Source organism: Chamaea fasciata, unplaced genomic scaffold (assembly GCF_029207755.1).
Source record: "Chamaea fasciata isolate MVZ Bird 193981 ecotype frontalis unplaced genomic scaffold, bChaFas1.0.hap1 SCAF_33, whole genome shotgun sequence".
Taxonomy (NCBI): domain Eukaryota; kingdom Metazoa; phylum Chordata; class Aves; order Passeriformes; family Sylviidae; genus Chamaea; species Chamaea fasciata.
In genome coordinates, this window is record NW_027094118.1 from 420960 (window position 1) to 445943 (window position 24984).

Genomic DNA, 24984 nt, shown 5'->3' on the forward strand with positions numbered 1-24984 from the left:
GGACAATCGTGGCTGGGTTATTGCTGTGGGCCTGTCAGCTCACAAGGAAATGCCCTTCAGCTCTTACCCTGACTCAGATCAGCATGAGGAACATCATGACATTATAGTTATTTTTTAAAATGTTTTTCATGTATTTGTCAACTTGTACTGCTGCTGCATAAATTCATTAGGAGTCTTTGTGGAGTGCTGAGCAGGGTTGTGGTAAATGAGTTTTGCAGGTGTGGACTGGTGGAATTGCAGTTTGCCCTGCAGTGTGTTTTAGTCTCCTTTGTGAGTGTTTCCCCACCCCTCACCTGGCTGTAAGATGTATAAGTGCCTAAGTGAGCAGTTATTTACCTGTGGCAAGTCTGTTGTACCTAAACTCAGGAAATTGTACACCTCCTGGCCCTATTTACCTTGATCTTATTCCATAAAATCTTCATGCTGATAATCTGCGCAGCTCAGAGGCACTGAAAGATGATCTGCCAAAAGAGAGAATACTTGCTCTGAACTCTGTGGAGGCCCTCAGGAGTCATTCTGATTGATGTCTAGGGATTTCCCAAGGATTTGACATGCTTGATCTTGAGCTTGTAATTAATTGTCAGAGCTGCTCTCAGCTTTAGAAATGGGTTTCTACTAACTGGCCCAAAATAGCGATGTTGGGCTTTGAAACTGTTGCCGTTTATGTGTGAAATCAATTGCACCAAGAGCATGTTGTTTTCATGAGTAACAAAAAGGATCCTGTTCTGTAATGTCATCCCATTTGTTAGAAAATGTTAGCACCTCTCATTTCACAAGGCTTTTTTTTTGTACACGGCAAGGATGCATTAAATTTAGTCACGTGCAGAAAGAAATCTGCACCTGGATACTCGTTGTAAAGGCACTAGATATGTGTGATTTCTCTGTATTTTAACACTTATTTGAATACAATAGATGAAGCTGGTCAGATGATGAAAGGGCTCTTTGGCTATTGAAAGTCCTCTTGCCACCTCATCTCTCCTACTGTCAGTGTATGCCTGCCAGTTAATAATAGCTTGAAACTGGTATAGTTTCAAGCTATTTTTTGCCCATTTCCCTCTTGGTTGCCATCAAAAGAGCAGGTTCTATTAGGGGAGCCTTTCTTCCTGCAAGTAAATGGATGTTTAGTGAAGAGAAAATGCATGGCAGTGGTGGAAACTTAGCAGAGCTTCCTGCTCCTGCTGCACTGCTCATCATCCCATTTATCCGTGGGGAAGGAGGGCAGTGTCTCTCTTTAGGATATCATGACCTGACTCGGGGAGATTTACCTGGTGGTCCCACCCCAGAATGGTCCATAGGAAGCCTGGCAGGCTGCCAATTTCTTGCTTAGACCGAGGAATCTAAGGGGCTAAAACCAGGAGAATATGTTCTGCCTGTGTTACATGATAGACATGAGCAACGTGTTATCACAGAGATGTGACAGGGACCTTGTTAGGCCCAGCAGGTGTTTTAGTCCTGGCTCTCCTACTCTGAATGTGAGAGCTGGAAACATGCTGGCAGTGTAGTGCACATCCTCAGAGGACGGAACGTAATTTGACAGCTCACTTCAACCCTCTTCAATAATGTTGACTCTTCTGGCATCTGTTTGTTGAGAATGTGGCTTCTCATGTGGAAAACCGAGACTTTTTGTAGTGAAAATAAGGATTTCTTTTCCTGATTTGATTTTCCTTTTTTTTTTTCTGGCTTAGGTTAGAAGAGAAATATTTGAATGTAGCATTGAAGTGTTTAATTTCTAAGCTTTATTTGGAGACTTTGAAAAAGTGAAAATACGTAAGCATTATTGAAGGAATAAAGTGTTCTTGTTTGATGCATTCGACTGTTCTTTTCTTTCTGAGAATCTGTGTTTTTAGAGATACCAGGCAGTACTTTTTCCTTTAGCAGTAACGGAGTCCTGCTGTCTGCCTCAAGAGAAGGCAAAAAAGGTCAGATAAGGACTGTTTAGATAAGATAGGTGGCATTTCTGTCAGTCCTCACTAGCTGGTGAAGCAGGTGAGGAGCTGCACAAAACTGAAAACAAACAAGTAATGTTGCTCTGTCCCCCAAGTCCAAAAAATCCTCTCAATGCCCTCAAGCTGCTGTCTTAGTGAAGGGCATCTTTTCTCTTGAGTGCAAGTTTAGAAAATGTTTTGTTGTGCTGGTTATGTTAATTAAAGTGATGTTTGTTTTCCAAGACAGCGATTCAGAGGGCTGTCCTGCTCTGCACAATTACCTGTCACAGCAAAGAGAATATATTAAGATGGGAAACTGAGATTGGTGTAAAATTCTGTCTTATCTGCAAGGTATATCAGCAGTGTATTTCATAGAGCTTGATTGTATCCAAGATTCCAGGGGGCTCCTGGTGTCAGGTGAGAATCCTTCTTTATGGAAAGCACTTGCTCTTTTCCTATTGATATTGGTGAGCCAAAGAAACTGTTTTTTGCTGCTTCTTGTAGCAAACCAAGTGGGAAATGTGAGCTGTAACAGCACTGCCTAAGCCTCTCTGGCAGCCTCATGCAGTAGCCTGCTTTTAAAATTGGTTGGTAAGATGACAGCACTTTGCTGCCGGTCTGTGAGGTATCCATGTAAGGTGGGTTATCTTTGCTCAGGTGCCTGGAGACTTGTTCTTACAAGAGATACAAACAATGCATTCCAGAATTTGGCACATCAGGGACATTTTCTCTTGCTCTTGGAGAAAAAGGTCAAATGCTCCACAGCCTGTTTCTCTTAAATAGCAGAAAATCCCAGCCTGGATTGAAGATTTGACCCCCATTAAAATACATCAGATCTAACATAGCTGTGTGGTTTTAGCTGTGTACATAAATACATAACTGCAGATGAATATTTAAGCACTCCTAGTGTAAATAGAAATACGCAGATGCACATGCTAGGCATCCTCATGCATGCCTACAGCTGCAGAGAAAATGTACAGCAGGCAAAGGACTTTCGGATACAATGAAATGAATGGCTTTATCAAGATCTTAGTTCCTCATTAAAAATACTGAGAAGTAGAACTTGTATGAAAGACTAAAGCTGGGATTTCAGATTAATGTGTGTGGATAGTCAAGATGAACTCAATTCTGAAACGTAGGAGTGTCTATGGAGATCTGTTGAACTGTGTTCATGTATATCACTGTTTCTTCTTGTCCCAAGTTTGTTTTTTTTTTTTTAATTTGGGTTTGCCATTGTGCAGTTTTAGGAAGGTTAATATTTAGTGCAATTTAGAAGTCCTAAAGAAAGCAAGTGTTTTAATACAAGACATTTCTCCCATTGTTTAAAGAGGAAAAAATGATCTTGTGTCAATGGTATGGACTCTTATCCTCCTGCTTCAGTATTCAATTATTTTGATTCTTCTAAATTTTCAGCATCATGTGCACATGAAATTGGCCTCTTAAGTGATAGATATTTTTTGAAGGTTTGCTCAATTGTGCTTTCAGATTTTTCATTCACCTTCTGGTGGCTTGGCTGGGTCTGCATACACAAGTGCATGAACTGAACTATCATTAGCAAGTGGTGGTTCAGTTTTTCCTCTTCTACTCTTTGTGGCCTCTAAGTTTTTCTTGTCTGCTGTCTTTGCAAACCAGTTTTTCTGCAGGGTCACTTTAAATCACCTGGTGTAACAAACCTGAGTGTGACAAATGTATGCATGAGGGAATGTGTCTTGCTTGTTGTGGCCATCAAAATAGGTTTCACATGGTAGAAATTTGATAGTATATCTACAGTTCTCCAATCTTGCTTTTGCCAGTGTCCTTGAGTTCAGTTTTTTAACAGTCACAATGAGTTACTGACTAGCTGGCATTGAAAAAATTTGACTTTACCCTCAGGGGCCACTGTAGGCTTTGTTCTGATAAATACTTGTCCAAACATCCCCATTATTTTTTCTTCAAGACAGAAAAATGTGACACAGGGTGCTGTGCCTGTTATCTCCCACCTAGACTTGTTTGGTTGTTTGGTTGTTTTGGTTTGTTTTTTTTTTTCCTTTGAGAGAAACTTCAACCTTTCTATTCATTGACCTGGTGAATACTTTATCAATGTATTAAGATCCTTTTATTAGTGTGGATTTTTTTTTAAAGCTTAAAATAAAAATCAGGGAAATATTCTAATTGTATGATTTATATGGTTGGTTCTACTCCAGAAGAAAGCTTAATTGTTGAAATATTTCTGAGTTCCTGTGTTCTGATTTCTTGAGTAGTCTGTGCTAAGTCTTGAGCAGAAACTTGCAGAAGAGCTGCAGGATTGAAGGAGAGCAGAAGTGACACAAAGTCAAGTTCTCCTGGGAAATCTTATGGAGGTTAAGCAAGTGCAGCAGGATTTGAGCAATGCTGCTCAGTCCATTTGTTCATGTGTGGATGCCAGGGTGGAGGAGGCTGGAATTGGGAGCCAAGATCGCTTAGAGGTGTGTCTGTGGGAGAAGCCAACTGCAATCTGCTGGTTTCTGGTGACTTTAGAGGTACCTGTCCAGTGTTAGTCCTGTCTCCTACTGGAGCAAGCTATTGATCACTTGGCCAAAAATGTTGCTGCTTTAAAGAACTTCCCCAAACTTTAGGGAATAGTGGGACTGTCATTAAGAAAGAGATATAATTCCAAGCACTTTGTCTTGGTTTTAAATGCTGACTTCATGGGGTTTTTCCCCTAAGAGTAGGAGGGCTTCATGTAAGTCTTGAAACTGCTGGTGGTTGATAGGCTTTTATTTATTTAATCAGGGCAGTGCATGTTACAGAACTGACAGCAAAGGGATCAGGGCAGGAAATATTTTTTACTAGACATCAACATGCTGCTGTGCTGTTGGGAGAAAGTGGAGATTGCTTTGCCAGCACCATCTGGGAGCCTCTGCTTGGCTGTATGGTAGGCAGACCTTTTGTGAATCAGAGGAGAATTGCCTTTGGAATAAAGCCTCTTGGTGGCAGGTTTTTTAATCTGCTGCACTGACAGAATTGCTCCATCCTGTCCTCTTAATGCAAGCGTGTGTGCCAAATCTGCCTGAAGGGATCTGTATCCAGGAGAGAAGGAAATGGTGATGCCTCTGAAAAGTGCTTGCCTTCTTTTGCGAGACCAAATAAACTTTTGGTGGCTTTGTGGGGCTGCAGTCGGCACTCTTGGGTTATACATTCTTCTTATATAAACGTAGTACACACTTTAAATTTATTGTTGGAGGAAAGAATAGAAGTGTTGGCTGTGACTTGCAGAGGCAAACAGCGTATGCTGTGTGTATAATTGTCAGTTTCCTTAAAATAATGTTTCAGAGTCTGTGTCTCCTCAGGATGGTGGCAGAGATACCAGAGTGCCCCTGGTGGGCTTCAGGGGCGGAGGGATGGATGCAGCGTTTGCCTGTGGAAAAGGTGGGGTGGCGAATATATCGAGTTGTATGAAATGGCATTTACAGAACTTGCAAATAAGAGCTTCAGCTGTTCAAGCTTCCTGCCCTGAAGTGTTTGTGATTTAGTCTCTCCTCTCTGAAGAGCACCCCGGTAGGTTTTTTTGTTTTTTTCCCCTGTGTGGGGCAAGGTGGAGAAGAAAGAAGCAGGTATGAAGAGAGCAAATTGAACAGCCAATATTGCCAACAGCAAGTGACATCTTCAAAGTTTACCTGCAGCTTGTAAATTAAAAATGCCAACTCTTCCTTGTGCTGAAGTCAAGCAAGCAGCCACCAAACATACACCTGGTGAGTGCAAGGAGAGATGGCAGACATTTTGACTGGTACCTTTTTCCAGAGGTCTTGAATTAATGTACTTCCTTGAATGATCCAGGAGCATTTGTCCACAAGTCCTGAAGGCCATCTGCAGTTGCTTAAAGTATTTCCAGTGTTTTTCTTTACTGCAGCTCCAAGTTGGTTGGAACCAGTATTCTATCTGCCTTTGGAAAAAATGTAGTAGATTCCAGCAGAAATGAAATTTCTCTATGGAAATACGAGTGAGGAAATTGAGGCTTGAAAACACTCCGATTCAATTGTGATTGAAGTTCAGTCGCAATCTGAGCAGTGAGCAACACCCTGGAACGTTCACATCTAAGTAGCATCTGATCTTGTAGGGCTTGGTAACGTGTTAGGGAAGATTTGAGTGGAATCCAGGTATTTTTGGGCAGTGACATCATTCTGAGGGAGTTTTGGATTCTCTTAGGCACCAGTAGTACCCTAGTACAGCTCCTGCAGGCAGTGGTCTTGTTTCAAATACATCAGAACTTCATTTGCTTTACTGAATATGGAGCAATGTGGTATGAGGAGAAGTGGGTGCAGTTTGAAATAGAATTCCCGTGTTTGTGGAATTTAGGTGTTATGCTGGGGAAGAGCCACCAAAAGAACTGTTAGACAAACAATGAAAATAGGCAATAAGGTGTGGATTTTTGGTGTAGCTTGTCTCCCTGTTGAGCCAAAGAAATATTTCCGGATAATGTAGAAAGGGGCGATGATCTTGCTGCTGAACTACTCTGCCTGCAACAGCCTTCAGGGCACAGTGCTGAGCCAGATCATCAGTGCCATTTTGTAGCCTGTGACTGATAATCCAGGTTTCTTCTTTTCAAGGGATTGCTGAAGAAAGCGTGCCTGAATTCCTTTAAGTATTTGTGGTGACCAGTAGTTAAACAGGAGAGTGTGCACTTACAGACGTGTCAGTTGGAAAACTCCATATTAAGGAAGGTGAAAATGACTTTAAATACAAATATGGAACTTGGATGTTGACAGAAGTGCTGTAAAAAGCATTAAATGTTGGGAGCGTTTAGAAGACATGAAGGCATCAGGGGTAAGTAAGGAGCAGTGGGAAATGTCCCTGTGGCTCGTGAGAGCCTTGTGAATGGGCAGGAATGTTTAGAGCATGACTGAACATCATGAATGATGGGAAGGCATTGTATCCTGGGTGCTTTGTTTCAATAGCCACAAGAACACGATCAGTACTAAGGAAATATTCCAGTGAAAGCACTGCTGGAATAGTTTCAGAAAGTAATAGTCAGAACAGAGGATCTTGTAACCTTTCAAATCCTATTTTGTTGTATGACACTTCTTTGGATGGGAATATTTTAAAATTGCTCTTAAGTACACAAAGATAACAAAACCTATCCAAACAAGCAAACTCCATGTATGTTTACAAAAAAAACCCCAAAAACCTATGAATAGAAGCCTCCCATCAAGGGGGTGAAAATATTAGGATGAAGAATTCCCCCATGTAGAATAGCATTTCCAGGAACAAGAACTAATTGCTTAGAGCACCAAACAAATAATTTGTTTGTAGACAGAATCCAGAAATGCAGATCATTGTGTGCTATATCTTTGAAGCTGAGCGATATTTTCTTCTGATCATTACAAGCATATACACAAGCTATTTATACAGCTGGTACTAATGACTTAAACTTGTGATCAGTCAGATTTTTCTTTGGCAGTGTATCTGGTTCAAGGATAAATGAGCAGAGGTGGTTGCAGAGTTAGAGCTGAAGAAGCAGAGCATTAGTAAGTGTTCGGCTGATCTTGACTGAGCAACAGTCAAGAGCAAAAGACCCCTATGAGCAATTACAGACCTATTTTTTCATAATTTATAATCACTCAACTGATTCGAATTTGATGGGCAGCTACTCTGACAACTTGTGTTTTGCTTTTCTTATTGCTTTTTCTGGTTTCTCTAACTCTGAAATGATACAAGATAGGAGGGCAAAGTAGTTCCTGTCAGTTCTGTTAAAAGGTTGTTCCACTTGACAGTTACGTACTATTTTTCTGTCTTTGAAATCTTGGCTGAATGGATTATGGGATCACCGTTACGTATCAGTCATCAAGTTAGGATATTTTTACGTTTCTTTATTCATCTTTGTGCTGTAAAATAAGCAACTCAACGTAAAAACTAGTGATGAGGAAGAGTTGCTCAGTTATGGTAACCTACACTTTTTCCCTTCAATGCCTGTTTGTCTTTCATTGCAGTGACTCTCAGTATTGTTTCCAATAATCCTCTTTCCAATGGCAGAATAATGTTTTTAGTCTGAATACAATTCTTGCTATCATATTTGATCAGGGATAGGCCTCCTGTTATTCTCCATGACCAACCACATTCTGCCCAAAAGATGTGTTGAAAATGTGCACTTTTTTGTGTGTTGGGCATAAAAAAACCCCCAACCGAACATTTGTTAATCTTTGTGCTTTATGGGAACAGGTTCCTCCGTTGTCCTTAATAGTTGTGATGGAATGACCAAGCAGATTGTGGGTAAAGATACTTTTGGGTTGAGGTGGTTACACAATTAAATGAATAAAAGGTGATATTTCTGCATTGCCAATACGTCAAAAGCTTCGAGCTTTTGTAGTAGAATTTTAATGAAATCCATAAGACACTCTCGGCTGACTTAACAAAGCCAAAATTATGCATCACCACTACTTCTGTCCATTGAAGTATTATAAAAAATGTAAAAAGAAAGTCATCACTATCATTCAGAATGCTATGAATAGAAATTGGACAATAACCTGGCTGGTGTAAGCATTTATAGTTCTAAGAGAGCAGAAATAAATCTAAATCCTCTTACAGGTTTAATGACCAGGCAAATATAGGGTAAAGGAAAACTTTGAAAGTTGTCGTAAGTTGAGTTTTGTTGCGTCTTTTTAGTTCTTGAATATCTTTTAAAGAAAGTCAAATCTCAGAGCTCTGAGACCACCTGTAGCTACAAAGCCTTGAATCCTGTTTGCTGACTCCCAAATTCAAATCTCAACTTTGTGTGGACTGCCTGAAGCCACGAATGACACAGTGAGAGCACTCAGGCTCAAATACTGTCTGCTTTTCTCTAGCTCTAGGGGCAGATTAGGCAGCACTTCAAGTCATTTCTCTGGTTTCAGTCCTTCCACTCTTGTAAAATTGACTCTCCATGCAAGTTGGCCACTTTGTTAATGACTGTATTGGAGTTCAGGCTGTCTTGTGGCAGTAATGAATGATAGTATCTTCAGAGCATGAGCAATAAGTTTTTTTCTTCATCTTTTAAGTGTTTCAGAAAACATGTTGATTGAAATAAGCTCGTTGCCATCAATGAGACAAGAGAGAGAGTGGTATGCTTGCAGAAGAAAACAGCGCTCCAATTTTGTACTGTTTAGTAGGTGTTCTCGGCAATTCCCTTCTTCCGAGTGGCCAAGGATCAGAAGAGAGGTCCTGACCTTGTGCAGTTTTGCAATTCATAGATGTCCAGCATGATTTAGGATTTTGGAATTAAATGGCTTGAGTTTGCTAAGTTGTAATTGAGCTGTTGGATTTCATTCACGAAACATAGTCTGGTCAAACAACTGACCCGTATTTTGGTTGGTTATTTGCTGTTCTGAAAAATAACTTGCCTTGTGAAATGCAAAATTGAGGTCAAGCCTTTCATGCGCCTCATTCAAAGGAGCTTTTCGCTCAAAGTCACTTGAATTGAGCCATGTCTTGGTACTGTAGGGAGTTTGTCTAGGGCTAAGGATTATGGTTTATTGTCTTTGAAATCTATTTTTCTGTTAAATTCTCAATGAATACCCTCATCTGAAAGTAGATGTAGTGGTGGTATTTACCGTTAAATTCCTACTTCTTGCTCAAAAGGTCTGTCTGAACTTCTCTATCTGGTATTGACAAAGTTTGCCCTTTTGTCTGAAAAGATCCTTCATGGCATTTGGTTAGCTTTTGTCTCTGCCCCATCCCAATATAAGGGTGCAAAAACCTGTCTGCCACACCACCTCTTAGGAGGTCGGGGAGAGCTTTTAGGGATGTGTTTCTCCTCCCTTGTAGTACTGTAGTGAGAACAGTCTTTCATGTTTGGCGTCATTGCAAGGAGATCCTCTTTTGGGTAGGTTGTACAACGTGTAAAACCTTTCACTTGCGGGTGTAATAACTATGGTAAGGAAAGAGCAGTGAAAGGCAGCCCTGTTCAGTTCATGTCCCAGTCAGCACTGACAGTTGTGCTTCATGCAGATTCTCACTGGGCTGATGGGCTTTGGTACCAAAGCACTGGGTCTCTCATCCTTACGCTATTGATGGTGTGACTGAACTGCTCCCTGCTCTGGCTGTGCAGTTTGCTTTCTTGACAAATATCCCCTGCTCAGGAAAATGGGCACTTCTGAGGGAGCTGCTGCTGACAAAATAACTTCAGTTGCTTATCCTTTTGAAGTAAGGTTTCTTGAGAACCTCAAGGAAACAGTCTGTTTAACTTTTACCTCTTTGCAGACAGTAATGTTTAGTGGAGAGAAGTATTTCAGCCAGATGCCCAAGTGGTAGTAGTAGTTTAGGCTGTAAATTGATAAAAGTCACACCAAACCGTGTGCTCTGTGTTGGTAACATCAATACCCTTGCTGGTTTCTAAAAAGTATTTGTATTTCTGCATAAAGAAAGAGCTTCTATGAAAGTTGACTCAGCTGCTTTAGAAATCTTGTTTTGCTTCCTTTGGATTCACTGTGTGTTTTAGAAGCTCTTAGGAAGGGACATGGTACAATCTGGTCACGCTCATAAATAATTTGTAAATATACTTCAGGCGTAGAAGCTGGAGAATCACTTCCCTCTTTGGAGAGTGCATCTGATTTTGTATCAGGAGGTGGAAATAATCTGATGAGTGTGTTACTTGTATGAAAAGGAAGTGTGCTGCCCTGTAATGGAAAGATTGCTGTTCAAACATCTGAAGACCAGCCTTTCAAATGTTTGGAAAGTAAGATAAAGCAATTTTACAGAGATTTATGCACCTTGAGAAAAAGTAGATGTTGAAGAAGCACCATTAATATTCTATTACCTAGTAATCAGCAGTCATGAGGTAGAAAACCAATTTGTCATGCATTTTGTGGTCACAATTTTTGCAAATGAGCCTTCAGTAGTAGAGCTAGATGTAAACCATTTCTGTCAGTGTCTTGGAATTGAGATTTGTGAAGTTTTATCTGTGGTGGGTTTTGTTACTGTTTTCTTACTTCCTCTGGCAACTTTTGTAAATTTGTGATACTCTAAAAGAAAGCACAGTTATCCGTGTGTTTTCAAATGGACCAAGAGGCTTTTCGTTCATCTTTGAAAGGCTTACAGTAAAATGAATCTTTCAGGGTTTTTTTTGTATGCACAATTCAGCAAAAAAAAGTCTTGGTAATTAATTGCTATTTCTGATCCACAGGCTGTTTTTCCCAGTCAGACAGTGGATCAATACCTGCTTTAGATGTTTACAAATCAGTGAATCAATGACACTCAACTGTGCATTTATTCTCACTGGAGCAGTGCCCATTCCTACAGAAATGCCCAGGAGAAACACCCAGCATAGAGCAAGCAAGACCAAAGGTCAGTGGTCAGAAAGGGGGGAACGCTTGAGAAACTGCTTAAAGCTTTCTCTCCGATCCCTTAAAGTGTGGGAGTGCCTTCCTGTCCTTTCCCAAATTCCTTGGTGCTTCAGGCATTATTGAAATCACTGATTTGGGTTTCGTGGTGAGTGATGGATTTAAACCTCATGCAAACTAAACCTAAACGTCAGTCTCGGATAATGCAGAGAACAAAGCAAGTGAATTGTGGGGACAGCCTCAAATTGCTGATGTCCGCCAACAGAACTAGTCAGAGGGAAAATGTTAATTACTTAAAACATTTAGTAATTCTAAAAGCATAAAAGAGAAGCTGTTTTCAGAAAGGATTACGCCAGTCTTTGAGATAGGACAATTACTAGGATGCTCAACAAAACCAGCATTTGAAAGAATTGTCTAATGTAGCAATTGCACTTAGGGTAGAATGCAGTTTTCTCTCGTTCTGACAGTATACTGGATGTAGGAAGAACAGTGAAATTAAATATGGAAAAATTTAAGTTAGTCACCTTAGGAAAGACAGTTTTCTGCACCCAAACAGAGGAATTTGCAATTCTGCATGGAATCCATGAGGGACTTTGCTCCCAGTACTTCCCCTTCTTAAAATGGCTGCAGATATCAGGTAATATGAGCGTTTTAAACACTGGCTGGGTAAATCATCACACTCTACACAGAGCAGCTCCTGTGCATCAGCTGCCTCATGGGAAGGGTCCCTGAGAAGCCACTGCCCTTTGTTCCTCACAGTTTGTGCTGTGGAGCTGCTGATGTGCAGATACACTTGTCTGGTTTTCTGTGAAATTCTTACAAACGTGGATCCCAGTGAGTTTGGATTACAAAAATAACTCGTTCCTTAAGCCATGTTGCAACTGATTTTAAACCTAACTGCTACCCTACATTGACATGTTTGTAAGGCAGCTGTATAGAGTACACTGAACAAGCAGAAAGGACATCCAAGTACAGAATTGCCGTTGTTATGCCCCATGTCATCCATGTTCACGTGCACAAACATAGTGTACAGCAGGTAATTTTCCATCTTGCTTTCCTATGGTCTGTAAAAATCTTACCGTTTCTGGTTGGGACTGAGACATTTGAAAGCATCCACGTGGTTAGTGGAAATGAACGGCAGCTTTAATGATTAAGCCACTCGGATACTTGCTGGCTGGCAAACTTACTGACATTTTATAACCAGTTTTAGTCCACTCCTCTTTATGGGAGTTGGGAGGGAGAGTAAAATTCAGGTGTATATTTTTTAAGGACAAATAACTGATTAATAGGGAAGTTCAGTCAGGAGCTTGAGAGAATTGCTCACCTACAATTAAATTAGTTCAATGTGATGCGTAAAGCTTCATGTGCAGTGAACGTCTTCTACCAACACCAAACCAGGAGTGTTTCAGCTGGAGTATGTAACAGCTGATTTACAATTATGTGCTGGTAAATTAGTGTCTCATCTTCAAAAAAAGAGCTTTTGTTAGTTATTTATTGGTAATACTTGGATGCTGTGCCACCCTGAAGTTGTGACACAATTTGGAAATCGATCCTTAGTGGACCTAGAGGTAGAACAGACTGCATGAGTTGTAGGACATGGCTGTGATTTCACTGAAGAGGGAGCAGTTTTTAGTGTAGCTTAATGACACCCGCAGTTCTTGGGTTTGGTAAAAACACACAGGTACAGATAAGCCCTTTTCGTAAGTAACTGCAAATTGCATAAATCTACATCTCCGAGTCTGCTGTATTGTCCTACCACTTGTAACTTTAGGCTTGAAATAACAAGTATTTGTGAAATGGATTTAGAAAAGTTGCCTTATCACTGAATTTATATTTTTTTTTCTCAAAGTCTTTGACCTTTGGCATTGATATTTTATCACAGGGGAAGGTGTTTCCAGTAGGCAGTGCTGGTGTGGCTGTGCATGCGGGTGTGTGCACACAGCCTGGTGTGGACCCTTGTTTGTTTTGCAGGTGTCCTGTTAGCTTGGCTGTTTCCTTCTCCTTCAGCTGTAGGACAGGATTTTCTCGTTGGCTTGTTCCCTCCTTAAACTGTCTTTCTCCCCCCTCTGAGGTGTTGCTGTGCTGCAGTCTCCTTGTGACGTTTAACAGGCTGTAATTAGCCCAGACACAGGAGTCGGGGTTGTCTGGGGCAGCATGATTCCAGTGATGAAAAGGCATAATAATAATTCCCCCTCAGTTCACTTGCACTTGGTGCTGTTTGATCCTGCGACTCAATCAGGAGTGGACAACATAGCTGTATTTTCTGCTCACTTTGCCTGATAGTGACTGATCTGATTTCCCCCATGTCTGTAATTAATTTTCCCACAGAAGTATGCTTAGGTTTATGGCTTAGATAATAAGTGCTGGTGACTTGTGCTACTGTCTACATGTTTTAATCCTTTTCCACATCTAGATGGACTAAACAAATGCATAGTTGTTGCATCTGCCCTGCTGTAATGATTACTGTGGTGAAGACATTTTTTTTAATTTTTATAAGCTGCTGTTTTATTTTGCAAGAAGTTATTGAATTACTCCTCCAGAAGGCTACTAAAGTAAGAGGTTTATGGCTTTTATTGTCCTTCTGTTATATCAACAGTTAATGGACAAGTAGGTAGAAAGTACTGAAAATTTGAGTTCTACTGTAAAAATGGCATCAAACCCAATCTTTCCTGGATACAATTATTGAGGTGTATAGTCCTGTGTAAAAAAATCCCAAGCATTAAAACCTGAAGCAAAATCCCCCAAGTCACGAGTCGATATCGAAGATAGAAGGCAATTAATATTTGGGAGAGCCAGTGAATGCAGCACGATGAGCGTGACAAAATGTCCTGGGAGTTGGGTGTGTGTAAGAGCCAAATCTGTGCCATTGGTTTATACTCCGAGTTTTCTGGATGAACTGGAAAGAAAGGCAGTATTGTTGTTGGGACATGTAAATTGCTGTATTATTTTATTTCTCTCCAAGGGAAAACTTGTCTCTTCTGGAATTTCCCATCCAGTATTTACAGCTGATTCTATCACTTCTGACTAAAGTTACTTTTCAAATTGTCTTCTTAGTAAATCTTTTTTAAAAAGTTGACTTTTTGCTAGAGTAGTTCAAAATGTAATGCTGTTTTGTGTGGTCCAAGATAGTTCTGCTTGTTCTAGAAATTGTTTCATTTCCAAGGAAAACTTGTTGTAGGAGAATTTGAGTGAAATGATTATTTCAAGCTACTTGTCACAAGAGGAACTAGCTAGAGATTAACCTGTTGGAGCAGGACTTTTTTTTCTCTCAACTTCCATTTAGACTTCAATTGTATTATCCCTTTTTTTGGCATGAGTTTGTTTTCTTGTGTGCTTGCAGATAATAGTGACATCTGACTTCTCTCAAGACGCTTAACCTGCTGTGTTAGAAGGAAAGAGAAATCTCTCCTGTTTCCATCAATCTTGTATGGCTGATGAAGAAAAAACAGTGGCTATGCTATATTAGGGGGATGTATTTTTGTTCTGCTGTTTTGTTGTTGGACTCGTGTCCGTGTTGCAATGTAGTTGTGAAAGAAAGATATATTTATCCTTCAAATAAATAACTTTTAATATGCTGAAGGAAAAGTGAATTCTCATGCTAGGTCATATCTGTTTACCAGGGATAATTTGGTTGGTAGAAATCCTGAAGACTGATTATGTGGCTCCTCTAACTGCCAGTGGGTTTCTGGACCTTGTCCTGTGAACAAGGTAAAGCTGAGGATGCCCTGGTATATCTGAAATGCCACTGAAACTTAACAGGCTTCAGTCACAGCTTTTAGGAGTTGAAGGGAGTTACTTCTTTCCTAAAATGCCCTGTTCCATTTTACAAGTGGCACAAAGCATGAGCGAGGCCAGGTCTGCTAAAAAACCACCATACTTAAAACTCTAGCAAGACCAAGCTCCTTTGCAAGTGAAGTTCTTGTATGTGGTACCAAGACCTGCATTTACATGCTTAGAAAAAATCCTTTTTTAAAATTTGTTTTTTTGTGTTTAGAAACTACCCTTGTTTTGCCACCCTAGTCAACATAGAACAGTGTTTTGTGGGCTAGGTGATTTTGCTATTAAAATCTCATGTTATTGTTTTAAATGTGTTGTATTGAACAAAATGAAGCACCTGGCTTTCAGCAGTAATTTAAATAACAAGTAGTATATATAAAGAACATTTCTTAAAATGCCTCCCTGAAAGTAGATGCTCATAAATATTCAGGGAGACCTTACACCCTTTGTGATTAAGTGGTGCTGAAATTATTTCAAAAAGTAAGTTTTTGAAATGCTGCTGTAATTAATGATTAATAGGGAGCTTAAATTCAGCTAAGTACCTGCCTGAGAAGTGCCAGTGCTGCCTGGTTTTCTGTGTTTGCCTCTCCTAGCAATGCTTTTTGTGTTCACGTCGAAAGTGGAGGCAAACAGTTTACAGATAAAATGGAGCATCCTCCATAAAACTGCAGCACTGGGGAGATGTCAGGATACATCCAGGTTGGAAACAAGCCCTTGACTGTTAACAGGAACAAACAAAGTGTGTGACCCATGCCGTGCAGCTGGCGAGGGGGCTCGGAGACTGTGCAGTGATTCTCCCAGCCCCGGTAGCTCTGGCAGCAGGGCTGCAGCACATTGTTGGTGTGGATTTCCTGCAGGGCCATGTTTCTGTTGGAGGCGGTGCACAGGCTGCAGTGTGGACATCAAATTATTCTATTGGTTTGAGGATTAATGAGGTTAAATTAGCTCAGTCGCTGACTGCACATTTTGTTGAGGTTCAAACTGTCCAGGCTGTTGCAGTTAATAGGAGCAGCCCAGAATGCTGCCGGTTAAATGTGAGTTACTCACCAGGGATCCAGAGTTCATTATTGGAAGGAATAGGACAACTTTACTCCTGAAGAAGTTCAACTGGTTGGGAATACTCTTCCCTGTGTTGTTTGAGAGGCAGAACTGGAGAGAGCATCATTGATCAGCAGCACAGCAGGACACCTTGACGATAGGTTTAGGGTGGATGTATTGCTCTCTTTATACCTGTTGTACAGATAGAAGTATTGGTGATAAACTAAACTCCTTTGGGCCTTTGATTTGCATAAAAATGATGTCCCGTTCACTAATGAAAAAATTATTTGGAGCTAGAGGGAAGTGAAGAGCTTGGAATGAGTATCTCTGCTTAAAAACCAAACCAAGGTAAAGGCAGCCAACTGAAGTGTCTGTCGGAAGAGTTGGGCCCTGTTTGGGAACACCTGGAAGAGACGTTCTTTTTGTCTTAATCTTCTTCCCTTTCTTTTCAGAAATACTACTTTTAGAGCTGTCCTGATAATACTTTCTAAGCCTAAGTGCATTATATAACACATGGCATAAGTGATGAGAACATAGGCCATGGAGCTGGTTCAATATTAAGGAGAGATTCTTGAATATACCACATTGGGCAATTCTTTCCATTTCTGGATCCTTGGCTTCTGTTGAATGGCAGTGCTACAATTGAGTGCAGTTATGTGGGATATGTCAAATAGAAACTTTGACTCTGTATCACTGAATTAGGGAGCCAGAATAATACTGTGTTTTAGACTCTGTAAGCTTTCCTAGGCATTAGTTTGGTTGGCACTGGGTGCTTGCTATGGTTTTTTAACAACAATTTGCCTTCTTTTTTTTGAAGTTCAAAGACTCTCCATGGTTTGTTTGTGGGTTTTTTGTTTGTTTGTTTTAAATTTTTTATTGTAGTTTATTTGCTTTCCCATTTCTGTGCCTATTAAAACATACTGAGAAGCTGCTGGAGAGCTTAGTGATCCATCAGGACAGTTGGTGCGGTCAGTGACAACAAAACCATCACCTTTGCAGGTCAGACAGTTTGGAGAAATGAGTTCAGGAAGCAACCTTGAACACAAATTGTCCTCCTTATGAAAATGATGTTAGTGAGGCTGATGGGGCTGACAGGCAAAGTCTGCTGGAGGCTTTTTTTCAGGTGTTGTCCCTTTGTCACTTTTTAATTGATGCTCACGTGGGAGATGCTGTTAGTTATGTCTAACTCTTCAAATGGGTTGGCAAGGTCTTCCTTTACTAAGTCTTCGTTATCTCTTCTCTCACCTGTTTTACCTCTTCACTCCAGAGTGCTTCTGGACCAGAAAGCAGATATCCCATAGAATAGATGTACAAAAGGAGCTAAGCAGAGGTTTTCTGGTGAAACAGGATTTATCTGGAGTGGGGAAATGTGATTTCATAAAAATGGAAGCTTGTTTTGTAGACTTCATTTCAGTGAAACTTTAAAGAGGGCAACCCTGCCACTCTCCCAGTTCCAGACTGTCAAATGTAGGAGGAGGGAAAGGGGAAGAGATCAAATCTTACAAGTCACGCTTCTAGTTAATGCTCTGGCCTATTAAACCAGACTCTTGCATATTTCCTGGCTGAGGATTGCCACCCTTGTGCCGGCTGCCCTCTAACTCCTGGCCAAGGTGAGCAGTGTGTGCAGCGCTCTGGGCACAGGGGAGGGAGCCGGGCTGCTCCGCAGGCTCCGGCACAGGGCAGCCTCCTTCAGGCACGGCGCTTCTGCCGGGGGAACCGAGGCCAGCGGCAGGCAGGGACAGCTTGTCAGGTCACATCTGCAGGAGCCGGGGCCTCACACGGCTCTGGGAGGAAGCGCCTGCAGTGCTGGAGTTGTGCACTGAGCCAGAGCAAAGGGGTGAAATGCAGAGTGTTCTGCAGAAATATTCCGGGGCGCCAGGCCAGCCTGCTTTGAGCTCTCTGGCACACAGCAAGCACTGTGCAATGCAGCCCTGAGCTGCTGGGAGAGGGGTGTTAGAAAGGAGCCAAGTCTTAGATGAAATTTAATTGGGACAAAGTCCTCAAAGAGGCAGAACCCACATCTGCTGCTGGAACAGAGACACCTCTCACGTGCCCCTCCCTGCACGGGACTCTTGGCCTTCAGTGGCAATTCTCTCTTCTCTTCTTTCCCACCAAACAAAGCCTGTTAGAACCTACAGAGCATCACCACAAACAGCCCTGCATGAGGCATTCTTCCCAAGGAAAAGGAACAAGCAAATGTGGCCAACACAGCCTCACACCTCTCATCCTCACTGTCAGGGAAGACTTTTTCATCCCTTCTTCTTTTGGAACTCTTGCTTGACCAAGAACAGTTAGCTAATTAACTAAGAAGGAAAAGAATGAAATTGAAGAACCCTTTGCTTCTCAGCCATGGAACAACATTCAAAAGCTCTCAGTGCAGCCTCTTTCATTGCCATCCAATGGGGTTACCTGAGCAGAGGGAGACCTTTCAGGCAGGGAGTTCCTGATGTCCCGGATCATTTTTGCAACTTCAAGGCCAAGATCCAGCGGTGGTGATTCCTCTTCCGCAGGTGCATTCTGCGCTGAGCTGGAGGCCCTTGATGCTGCACTGCCAGCCCTGCCAGCTGGAGCATGAGGGGCTGAAGGGCCCGGTGCGGCTGCAAGAATCCAAACACATGAGTCAGGCTCCAGAATGTGGCCTTGGGACAAGGCAGAGCTCTATTGCTGCCTTGGATTAAAGCATCACAGGAAGCGCCCAAGAAAACTAGGCAGAGAATCTTTTCACTTTCTAGGTGTCCCTTCCTAGTAGGCTCGACAATTTCTGTCTCAGAACAACTGAGCACTGTGGAAAAATACTTCCAACAGTCATTTTTTCATGGGTGGGACGTTTGATGGGAAAAGTGGCAGGAAACAAGAGTGAAAAAAGGGCACAAAATGCGCAAGAAAAGTATTAGGAACATGAGGGCGAAAGAACGATAAATGTGAGGGGAAAAGTGGGAGAAATGGGAGAGGGAAACGCTGGGAAACACGAGGGCAAAAGTGAGAAACATGAGGAGACAACTTGGAGAAAAATGACTGAGGAAAGGAGAAAAGCATGAAGGGAGAAAAGGGCAGGGTAAGGGAGGGAAAAATTGTGAGAATCATGAGAGAACAAAAAAGGAGGTAAGAGTGGGAAGGTGGGGAAATGTGAGAGGTAAAGTGTGAGGAAAGGGAGCTGAAAAGGGTGGGGAAAATGAGTAAAACTTGGGAGGCAAACATGACAGGAAAACTGTGAGACTCGAGAGGGCAAGGGGTGGAAATGTGAGAGGGAAAAGAACAGGAAACGTGAAGGGAGAAAAGGAGAGAAGGCAGGATTGGCATGACAGCTGAAATGATTCCTAACACATTCCCCCATGCATTTGCCCATTTATTGCACTAGCCCAGGGCTTCTCTGTATGCCCGTCTCCCCCTGTGCCTTGATTCCTGTTCGGAAGCAGTAGAAGTGCAGGATGTGCCCACCAGCAGGAGCTGCTCCAGGCTGGGAAGGCGCCAGGTGGTGCTGATTTCCAGAGGCTTCTGTGTCCCAGGTGAGGCCAGGGCAGGAGTGGGTTGAAAGGTGCTGCTGCTGCTCCTCTGTGCCAGAGAGCCCTGGCTGGGCAGGGCACGGCGCCCATTGCACTGCGGGCTCCTTCTCCTGCCACAGCTGGGCACACCTGGCAACAAATCATGACGACTTGTGGGGAAACCAAGGGCTTTGTGGAGGCTGCATTGCTCTGCACACACGCGGGCCACCTGCAGCACAGAGCTTTGGCCCCCAGAAAGGCAAACCCGAGGGGAACGGCTGGAAACGGTTTCATTTTCACCTTTCAATAGAAGCGACTAAAATCAAAGTTACCAAGAAGGGCTCGATCCCTGGTGCCAGCTCGGTGTGAGAAAGGAGGCATGACTTTATTTCAGTGCTGGGTGCGTGGGGAATCACTTTCCTAACACGTGCTCAGCCAGAAATCCCACCTACTCATTTGTAACCATGGAAACAAGACCTACTCATTACTGTGCTGAAACTCACAGGTTAAGCATTCCCTCAAATTAGTTGACAAATTTAAATCACTTCTCAGAAGTTACTGACAGGAGAGTAGGGCTCTCTTGAGAGTCTCTGGTGGTCATTTGGGGAACATCCCATTCCTGCAATTCTCCTCCGATGCTCAAGAGCCTCCTGCAACCACTCTTTTTGCCTTGAATGCGTTCCAGCTACATTCTTAGGAGGACTATTCTATTCTCAAGGCTAAAGAAGCCACTTGCACACATCAATCACTGCACTGGGGGAATAGAGGGTTCAACACTGTTAATGGGAAGGGAATCCATGATTTGTTGCAGTTCAGCATTTTCTCAACCCTTTCTTTCTCTGGGAATTGCTCACAAGCATTTCCTCAATGCACCTTGAAAATGTTTTTGCTGACTGAAGCAACATTGTGTCTTTCCTTCAGCAATTCAGAAAGAAAACACAAATTGCCTACTGAAACCTTTCTACTCCCTTCCAAATCAGTTCACTGCTCAAGCACAAGCCCGATTCCCTCAGTGAGATAGGAGGTAATATTTTGCTTCAGCTGAAGGGTTATTAGAAGAAAGAAGGAAAGCTGTTGGTTCTAGGTGTTGTTGTTTAGGGTTTGGATTTGTTCTAGTTAATTCGTTGGGTGTTGCTGTGAGCTGGAAGAGGGGCCAACTTGAAGACCAGACCAAAAGGGAAGCAGGGTAAGAGGGGAGGGGACAGAAAAGGAGGCGGTGGGGACAGAATACAAGTTTCCTTTTACCCAGCCAAAGGGAAAGGGGACACGGTTCACCCTGGGCTGGGAAAGGCAGTAAAAAGCAGCATTTTCTGTGTGTGTGTTGTGTGTGTTTGGCTCTTGGGAGAGGGAGATACACACCCAGCTCAGGTGAATCCTTCCTCAGAAACAGTTCTCTTTGACTTTGAGGACTTTGTCCCCACTTAATTTCATCTAAGAGTTGGCTCCTTTCTAACACCCCTCTCCCAGCAGCTCAGGGCTGCATTGCACAGTGCTTGCTGTGTGCCAGAGAGCTCAAAGCAGGCTGGCCTGGCACCCCGGAATATTTCTGCAGAACACTCTGCATTTCACCCCTTTGCTCTGGCTCAGTGCACAACTCCAGCACTGCAGGCGCTTCCTCCCAGAGCCGCGTGAGGCCCCGGCTCCTGCAGATGTGACCTGACAAGCTGTCCCTGCCTGCCGCTGGCCTCGCTTCCCCCGGCAGAAGCGCCGTGCCTGAAGGAGGCTGCCCTGTGCCGGAGCCTGCGGAGCAGCCCGGCTCCCTCCCCTGTGCCCAGAGCGCTGCACACACTGCTCGCCTTGGCCAGGAGTTAGAGGGCAGCCGGCACAAGGGTGGCAATCCTCAGCCAGGCCTGCAGCCCTCGGCTGTGGTTTGCCTTTCTCTGCTCCTGTGCACGCTCCGGACGGCCGATGCCACCGGGCTGTGCTGTGCCCAGCACGGCCACGCTTCCCCTCGGGAGCAGCCGGCTGCCAGCTGGGCTCTGAGAGCGCAGGATTCGCCCGGGGCCCCCAAGAGGCACCCAGGGCCGGGCTGCTGCCTCTTGCAGCTCCAAGGGCCTCCTTGCAGCTGCCTCTGCCCCGGCTCAGGCTGCTCCGGGCTCTGCCAGGGCTCTGCTGGGGCTCCAGCCTGGTCAAGGTGGGGCCTGGGCTCACCCTGCAGCCGCTGACAGCTCTGCACCAGCTCTGCGCCTTTCCCAGCAGCCTCCCTGATCTTTCTGCTGTCTCACTTGGGCAAAACTCTCCCCCAGACAAAGAGATTGCACTTAGGGATACAAATGCAAGTGGCAGGAACCCAAATGCTCTCGAGTCAGAGCTCAAGGCCTGCATCTGCACAGGGTATTTGGGCTGCCCCACTCGTCCTTTGGTTCTGCCTGCAAATGCCACTGCCCTTTCTGCCTCAAACACAAGTGCCACAGCTGGGTAAAACCCAGCCCCTGGGCCATATTCCAAAGGCACTGCGGTCCGGAGAGCATGACGAAAGAAGAGCCTACTCCCCCTTCAAACCGTACCAAAGAAGGCATCAATGTCACTTTCCACCTCTAAGCAAAAATGGACGGTTCAGAAGGAAATGTTGAGCATTCTCACAGGCTCAGAAGGAGGACAATCTTCAAAATGACTTGAGGTTTCAGAAACTTTATTTACAATCCTAGGCCAAAATACTACCCTACAATCCTAGGCTAAAATCCTACTCTACAAATCACTACGATGCTGGTGATGGAAGAAAAAGTTTTTAAGTGACTGGTCCATTCCTGTCAACTCCTTCCACCTCTTAAAGGTAAGGATGAGTGGCACCAGGCTGGATGTAGGCTTGGCCGATGTTACAAATGGATGCTGCACAAAGGAAAACAAAAAAGCCAAGAATGAACCATTACTTTCCAAGCTAAGAGCCCCAAAGGCAGGGTAATCTTTTTTTCAATGAAAAGGGGATTGAGTCAGAGTAGGTCTAAGGAGCAACAGTGGGACAACAGTGGCACAGCTTACTGCAAGAGCTGCTAAATGCCCCAGGCCTGGAAATATTTCAGGTCTGAGCATCCTGATCTCTTTAAAGACGCCCCTGCTCATTGCAGGGCACTTGGACCAGATGACCCTTACAGGTCCCTGCCAGCCCAGCCCAGTCTAGGATTCCTGGCTGTTCTCATTTGAACAGCACCAAGAGTGGAGGTGAGGAGGACGAGGCTCATCTGATGCCTGGCAGTTCAGTGCAGGAGGAGCCCGTCCCTGGGACACTGTTTCCCCTGCAGCCCCTTGGCATTTTACCTGCAGCAGCTCCTTGGCAGACCAGCGCCGCTCCTCGTCTCTCTGCAGGCAGCAGCTCAGGAAGTCACGCAGCAAAGGGGAGAGGAGCTTGGGCTGCCGCAGCTCTGGGATCCCTTTGGTGGCTATCAGGAATCGAGCCTGGAGAAAAGGAAAGACGAGTCTCTCAGCTGCTTCTTTCACATCTGGAACTGCTCTCCCAGATCCCATTGTTTCAGCTGCACTCTGCAGTGGCAGTTTCTGCCGTGGCACAGAGGCAGAGATGACTTTCCTGGACCAACAAAAAACCCAAAGCCTGATGCAGTCACAGCTTTTCCAGCATCCAGCAGATCTTGCCCTGGCAGCTGATTTCATTGACTGACCTCCTTAGTGGAAACTACATCAGCAAAAGCACCTTTGCTTCTCTGAGGATTCACCTGACCAGCTTGACAGGCTAGTTGGAAGAGGGACTTTGCTCTACTAACTCACTCTAGTATTTCCAAGGAGTATGACATGAAAAGCATCTCTGCAGCACTTGTTGGTCCCTTAAGCACAGCTGCTATAAATGTCATCAAGCTTTTTCCTTGGTTCTTGAAAACAATGGTAATTAAAAGTAAAGACAGGAAATCCCTCAGTTAAGGCAAGTTTCCCTGTGAGAAGAATGGGGGTACACTTCTCTCCAAAGCACTGTTTTAGAAACTTGGTTGGGTTTGGGTTTCTTTCCTTCATTTCAGGAAAGATAACAGCAGCTCTAAGATGCTTGTTTCCTGTTAGTAGGGCCATCTACACAGCCAAAAGAGCTGGAACGACTTCTAAGCCAAAGCCCAATGTTGCCTGAGAAGGGAGATTGTTTGCCTGGGCTAAGGCTTGAGTTCCCCCACGGATGCAACCAAAACCCCAGCAGATGCTGATGTGCTGCAGGGACATTTTCAGAAAGGGACCGTGGTGGAAGTAGTTCCAGCAGATGGCAATGGCATTTTGTCCAATGGCACACGGAACGTGGGATGGGGGAGAAAGACAGCGGGATCAGAGAGTATTTACACCTTACCATGAGAGGACCTTTATTCCCGTAAGGAGGTTCTCCTTCCACCATTTCAATGCCCACAATTCCAAAAGACCAGATGTCTGCTTTGGGGCCATAGGACTCAGCTTTTGCAATTTCAGGCGCCATCCACCAAGCAGTCCCGGTCGCCGAGCTCCGTCTACTCTGCTCATAGGTGAGTTGAGCAGAGAGGCCAAAATCAGCTGGGGAGAAAGCAAAAGACCGTTTTTATTTGAATCCTGTGCAATTAGGAAAGCAAGGAAAAGAATTGCCCAGTTGAATTTGGAGAATGTGCTGCTGAATCTCCTGGACAACTCTCCCTGCTCTGTTTCCTCAGGACTTTAGCCAAGGAAATATGGCATTGGCTGCTTCAAAAATCCCCACATTTTTTACACGGCCTCCAGCAGTGTCTTTTGTTCCCCTGAAGCTTTAGACTTGTAGCCCCCTCCCTCTGGAAGGGACACACACAGAGCAATGCCACTGTGGACGGCTCGATCCTTGCCATAGGTCTGTGCACGTTGCCACCGCGTGGTCAGCTCACAACAGGCTCCCTGCACTGCCACCAGCACCGTTTTGGGGGGGCTGGCACTCACTCAAAAGCAGCCCCACAGCCCACATATCCCTGGAACGCTGCACCTGCCCAAGAATATACTGACCCAGCTTGACAGAGCCATCCGTTTTGAGGAGGATGTTGAGGCTCTTCACATCTCGGTGTATCACGTGGTTGGAATGGAGAAAATCCAGTCCTTGCAGGCACTGAGAGAGAAACCAGAAACGGGAGGGCAAAAATCAGTGATGTGATTTCATCACACAAGAAAGGAAAGAGCTCTCCAAGATTCCCTCTGCAGGGGAATGGGGAGTAATGGCAGAAGACAGTGCCATTGAGGGCAAGAGCTCGCTGCTCCAACACAGGCAGGGCAGCACCTTTCTAAAGAAAGGCATGTCAGCTTGTCAAAGAGCAACAGCAACTGCTGGTGTAGACTCTGCCCTGCAAACCAGCCAGGATGACTGCTGCTGCAGTGCATGTGCTCAGAAGTACAGAGCACTCTGGCTGCACTGCTAACCTTTCCAACTGAGGACTCAGAGAAATGAGTCTCTCTTCTTTGCTGCTCCTTTCAAACAGTGCCACCCCCACCTTTGCTTTTACAGGCAAGGAATGCAGTGCAGACAGCCCAAAGTTTAGAGAGGCAAGATGGAGAAGAGCAAATACAAGAACCAGA

General features: G+C 44.0%; 1 protein-coding gene across 1 annotated transcript in view; it reads left to right on the forward strand.

Annotated features, from left to right (window-relative positions):
• LOC136303427 (zinc finger protein 850-like) overlaps nucleotides 1-24984 on the forward strand; it is a gene marked incomplete at its 3' end in the record, with an annotated part of 418758 nt that overhangs the window by 43800 nt on the left and 349974 nt on the right. The window contains exon 6 of the mRNA XM_066207097.1: nucleotides 21597-21625. Within this exon, the coding sequence (XP_066063194.1) occupies nucleotides 21597-21625 (29 nt within the window). The remainder of the gene's footprint in view (nucleotides 1-21596; nucleotides 21626-24984) is intronic.